Here is a 6,000-nt window from a genome sequence, read left to right as displayed (position 1 = left end):
ATATCTTTTGTTGGTCATTTATTATAGAATATCATACTTGATAACAATTATGACTGAAACATGAGACATACGTGTACATGTATATTTGTAAAACTTAGATCCTCTCATTCATTTGTTGCTAATAATATACTTTTTTTTTTGTACACATGAGTGGGTATAAGTACACCTAAAAAAAGTGTACCAAAAATTAATTTGGCAGGTGGTATCTGAATTTGAAAGTAAAAAAACCATCATATTGTACTTATAATTTATATTTCAAACCTGCACTTCAATATTACACCATAATCAGGAGAAATACATGTAAGCAAATGAAAAAATGTAACAAAGGCCTATGATAACAAGTATAATATAATTCCACATGAACTATACTGTATTCACGATTTTGCTTCAAGATGGGAAATTAAAAAACTATATTTTCTTTTTGCCTTTTCATTCACTTTGTATGTATATCGTGGATGCAAAGTTGCCAAAATGAAACCACCATGAAATATTCATACAGTATTCAGCGTATAGTAGAACCTTATTTCCAAAATAGACCGTATAAAATCATGTTTGTCTATCTCTGTTCTCTATTGTCACAGATAATTTCATTTTGTGATGAGTTGACCAAGGAGAAACCACAACCTGTACTGCTGGCTTCACCGATATGAATGAGCAAGCACTCGAGGGACTTGGGTCTTTCGCAACCGCCGAAGATCGCAACAGGGTAAGAACAGATGTAATAGGGATTGAAACTGTATTCAAAGTGATTTTCAGCCTGTATTTAAGTAATTTCCCAGAAATGATGATTCATGTTTTAGTCAAATTGGGAAACATGTTTTGCAAAAATGCATTAATTAACAAAATTTATAATCTTTATTCTCACTGAATTTTGATCTTTGACTTGGTATCATGCACAGCAATTTCATTGGATTTTGAGACCTTTGACAAACAAGAGAGGATCCCCTTCCATATTCCTGTAAGTTGCTGTGCAAAATTGGAAATTTGAGGGGGGGGAATGTCTCCCACCCTCCCGATCGCTTCTCATGATTGCTATACTTTGACCCCTGAATAAAATTCAACCACGGATCATTTTTATACATATGTTTGAATGAATGCCGAATATAATGGAGTGAAGTGAGGTCATCGACTAATAAACATGATTGCATTCCAGCCCTCGAGATTTGGACAGAAAAGGGCTCAAAAGTCTATATTCTTGATAATGATTATATTTGCTGGAACATGCTTTAACATCGTGATTCTTTGGACAGTGGTTATTTTAGTTTGAACACACTTGAAACAGAAAAAAAGTACAGTTTTTAAGTTGCTTATTCAGAGATGCCTGCTCAAAAATATTTGAAAATATGAATCATATTTATTGTCATTCCTTGTATTGGAAAAGACATTAGAAATCTCTTTCCGGGAGAATCCTGTCCCTTTCAGCACTGTGTTATTGATTGTTTTTAGTTTGAAAGAAAAGAAAAACTTCATCAACTTTGACATGGTGCATATATGCTTTAAGTTTAGTTTTGTTTTGTAGGGAATTAAAAAATCATGATAGATACATGTACACTGTATGGAGTGAGACCCAAGAGGCAATGACAAACAAGATCAATCCAAATGGCAATTCTCTATTATTGAAACGTCTTGCGGATGCCTCTCGGGGTTTGCCCAAGTGCCTGGAGGATGAGGTGAAGTCCTCCAACAGGTAGAAAGCGTGGGAGGATGGGAGGCAAGGCAAAGGGAAACACTACATTGTTACTGAGAAATAGACAATGAAACAGATATTGTAAAGTATACAGGAAACTTGAAGAAGGGATTTTGTTTTAATAGAGAGAGGCAGACGGAGAAGAGAGATGGATGAGAGAGAGAGAGGAGGGAAGAGAAAAAACAATAGAGGGGTTATCCTTGAGTGATTGTGGGTGAGCAAAAGTGAGTCATGCCTTATCCAGGCTGCTGCCTCATCTGTAGTAGCAGTAGTGCTGTGGGCATCCAACCTACATGTAGCTAGCAAGGTGATCAGAGAGGCCCCCTCTGTCTCAGTCACTCTTCCATTGGAAGATGTGCTCTGCCACCTGTTGATGTAGTGACAGCACGCCCCTCAGTATCTCACTTGTTTGGGCAGTAGTTGCTTTCCAGACCTTCCTCACGCAATTTAGATTTCAGTCCTGTCACTGCAATCCTATCAAAATGCTTAAAATCTTGATTTAATGTAAAAAAAAGACTTGTTATACACATATCAAACCATCTTTATCGTGGCACATGAGGCTAAACACAAGGTATAAAAGGGCATCATGAAATTGCCTTGAGGAAAGTACAAGTTATGGTGTATTCAACCCCTCAGATTTTAATTGAATCATATAATGTGTGAATATGCTTCTCAAATACATTTCAATCCATCATTTCCTGTAATGGGATCAGTAACAGACAAACGAATAAATACGTTTCCACAACTTCTTAAAAGTAGAATTACAAAATAAAAGAGAGACGAGAAAGAGAGAAGAAAGACTGAAAAAAGAACAAGGTCTGTATGTGTGATCTAACTTGTAGCAGCGGGTCTCTCTCTCTCTCTGGATTGGTTGGCTTGATGACTGGACAGTCGACTCATCCTTTCCACAAGAACCTCGGCCGCTCTTTTATCGTTCATGCACCTCACTCGCGTCATGACTGGTCCTCGACAGCCAAACTCTCTCAACTCTCAGCCGACGCTGATTTTACTCTGAAATGACAGGGCCTCCTCTGGACTACACTGGATTCTAAATCTGGACCTTAACTACCAACTGTGACCCTTTTTCTTCTTGGTTGTCGCTCAGATGTTCAAGGGCTGTGCCGGTTCACGTATTTCATTTGATTATCGTTTTTTGTTTGACCACTCATGTTTCCTGTACAGGCCTTGGCGTACTTTGAGCAGTTGAAGCAGTCTGACAATGGATGGAAGTTATGTGCGGAAGCTATCACTCAGGGGGTCTATGAGAATGATCACATCAAGTTCTTCTGCTTTCAAGTTCTGGAACACTTCATCAATGAACGGTAAGTCAAAGTATATTTATTTGCCTTGTTTTAAGGTGCTCAATTATTAACCTTCCTCATTAATTTTCTGTGGTAAGCTCAAGTCCATATTTTCCCTACGAGAAAAGAAAAATTCTTGGAATGGCATGGGTAAATTATTGGTCTTTCTCACCAATTCATGTCTTGTTTTTCATCTCTGTCTAGGAATTATATCATCAATTGAAAGGTCAGTAATAGCAAGGTTTTGTGTGAAGGTATATTATGTATATCATACAGATTGAACTACATCTCTACGATCCTTAAACAAATATTAACCCTCAATAGACTGGACTATTTCGACACCTAAGAAGACGGGGGGGGGGGGGGAGGGGGGGGGGGAGGGGGGGGGGAGGGGGGGGGGCTGATTCAGCCCCCCATTATGATCTCGGTCTCTAATTAACTTAATGCCCCTAACAAATACTCTTTATACTCTTTATATCTGATCAAATGTACTTCAAAAAAATTTCAACATCACATTTCTTTTATTGTTTTCAAAATTTCTTATGTATTTCTTTGTTTTTTGACTTTTTGTTTTTATTGTTTTTTTTTTCAATGGAAATTGTCAGGGAGTTTATTTTAATCATAAACAAGATGAAATTACTTGATTATATTTATAATTAGGAAATGAAAAATATTGATACATTATGAATTTTGGCTAAAAACACTTTTTGCATTGGATTTGTATACAAATTCACCTTTTTGAGCAATTTGGGGTCTGCATGCACTTATGAAATGTTGTGTGATTTCGGAACCACGTACCCGGGGGGTCACAATCATGGTCTCAAAAGTTGTGAGAGACTTGTCGTGAGAGAAGTGAAAGGTCAGTGAGCGATGTGGTCAAATAATTTTGCACGGCGGATTTATCACAAAGATTACAAGGGGGGCTGAATCAGCCTCCCCCAGTCTTATTAGGGTTAAAGGAGAATGAAACTCTTGGAGCAAGTAAGCTTTTGTGAAAGCAGAAAAATCAAAGAATAAGATCAACAAAAGTTTGAGTAAAATAGGACTAGCAATAAAAGAGTTATGAGCATTTGAATGTTGAGATCACTAATGCTATGGAGATCCTCCCATTGGCAATTTAGATTTGTCATGGAAATGAAATAAATTTCTTGAATCTACCTATGAAGGAAAAAATGTACGAGTAATCCTAATCTATCACAAAGTTGGATTCTCATTATGAAACTCTTCTTATACGACATATCTAGCCCCCTCAAAAATTTGGGCCCATTACGCCACTGTAGATGAGTCATTTTTTATTTGCTTTTAAGACAGTGCCCTTTTCGAAAGAAAAAGTGCCCTTTTTCCTTGTGCCCCCCCTACTTTCAACTTCGCTCCGCTGCCCCTGAAGAGACATCTGCAGGGTTTTTTTGGGGTCATTTTTGTTACCTATATTGATGACTCTTAAAGGAGAATGAAACTCTTGGAGCAAGTTAGCTTTTGTGAAAGCAGAAAAATCAAAGAATAAGATCAACAAAACTTTGAGTAAAATAGGACTAGCAATAAAAGAGTTATGAGCATTTGAATGTCGAGATCACTAATGCTATGGAGATCCTCCCATTGGCAATGCGACCAAGATCTGTGATGTCACACACGTACAACTCTCCCATTTGGACACTGAAAATATACCCCAAAACATCTCTTTTTGCTCATTCTAATCATATGACAAACGATTCATCAATGATATAATGTTGTGAAACCTCTGTACTTGTCATCTCATAAAGAGAACACCTCACCTTGTGATAGACTCTATAAAGTGAGAATATAAGTGAAATAAGTACTATAGTAATGAGGGAGTTGTACGTGTGTGACATCACAGATCTTGGTCGCATTGCCAATGGGAGGATCTACATGGATTAGTGATCTCAATATTCAAATGCTCATAACTTTCTTATTATTCATTCAATCTTCCTCAAACTTTCAACAATATTTTTCTTTGATTTTTCTCTTTGAAATGGATTCAGCTGGTTTCAAGGGTTTCATTGTCCTTTAAAGCTGATATACTGTTGTGCTAAAAAAAAAAAAATTAGCGAACCCCACCACAAAATACACTCCTTCATGCTGAGTGTTGAATGTAATATTTTATCACCTGTCTTCACAATTAAGTACACAAAACTTGAACACTATAAATATGGTCATTTTCTGGTGGGGCTCACTATTAAATTTTTAAGCGCCATTGTACCACAGTTGCTTTTCACTTTGCACCAGCTCAAGACCTAAACTACTCATCTATTCTTTAATGAATGTGTTGCAGAATGATGGCTGTACAGTTTCTTACATTTTTATTGCAGATATGTGACAGCTGACCCTGCCGATCAACAACTCTTGAAACAAACCCTGATGACATGGCTTCATATGCAGGTATGTCATGCAAGTAATCCTTGAGAAAATTTTGGTAGCAGTTGCTTGGGAGTCCTTAAGTCACTGTCTGCTTGGCCAGCCCTGTCAGTTTATAGGTATAACCAAAGTAATAGATCCCTATTCCACTTTCTTTGCTTTTTTTTTGGGGGGGTACATACTCTCTTCTGGGTAATAGGTCTTTGACATCTCTGTTCGTGTACTTTCAAAAGCAAAGTATAAAGAGTCCTATTTCACAGTTTTTCATACGTATCCATACCCTTAGATGGGGGATCATATATCATTCACTTTCTCTGCTGTTGTCAAACTGTTTCACTCTTCACTATCTTCGCTCTTTTTGTCTCTAACAAAAATTCATAGTAGAATATGCCCCCAAGATGGGAGGGGGGGATAGGATTTAACCAGGGGCGGATACCCGAAAAAAATTTGACAAGCAAAAAAAAAAAAAAGGTCTTCAGTTTCAAAAGAGGGGGCACACCTCGGTTACAAATTTTAATTTTTCTTCTCAAAAGGGCATGTGCCCCCTGTGCCCCTCCCTGGATCCGCGCCTGGATTTAACAAAGTATTAAGTCTGGCTTTAAATCTTTTTGAAACGCCCCCCCCCCTCACCCAGGACTG

At 37.6% G+C, this 6,000-nt stretch overlaps 1 protein-coding gene across 1 annotated transcript in view; it reads left to right on the top strand.

The window, feature by feature from the left end:
- Window positions 1–578: 578 nt before the first annotated feature.
- Window positions 579–6,000, top strand: part of LOC129255955 (exportin-T-like) — a 41,652-nt gene continuing 36,230 nt past the window's right edge. Inside the window, exons 1-3 of the mRNA XM_064096268.1 lie at window positions 579–706; window positions 2,870–3,009; window positions 5,316–5,385. Of these exons, the coding sequence (XP_063952338.1) occupies window positions 647–706; window positions 2,870–3,009; window positions 5,316–5,385 (270 nt within the window). The 5' untranslated portion in view covers window positions 579–646. The remainder of the gene's footprint in view (window positions 707–2,869; window positions 3,010–5,315; window positions 5,386–6,000) is intronic.

Source organism: Lytechinus pictus, chromosome 3 (assembly GCF_037042905.1).
Source record: "Lytechinus pictus isolate F3 Inbred chromosome 3, Lp3.0, whole genome shotgun sequence".
NCBI classification, from domain to species: domain Eukaryota; kingdom Metazoa; phylum Echinodermata; class Echinoidea; order Temnopleuroida; family Toxopneustidae; genus Lytechinus; species Lytechinus pictus.
The sequence above is the reverse complement of the archived record's forward strand: the minus strand, read 5'-3'. Positions and strand labels throughout refer to the sequence as shown.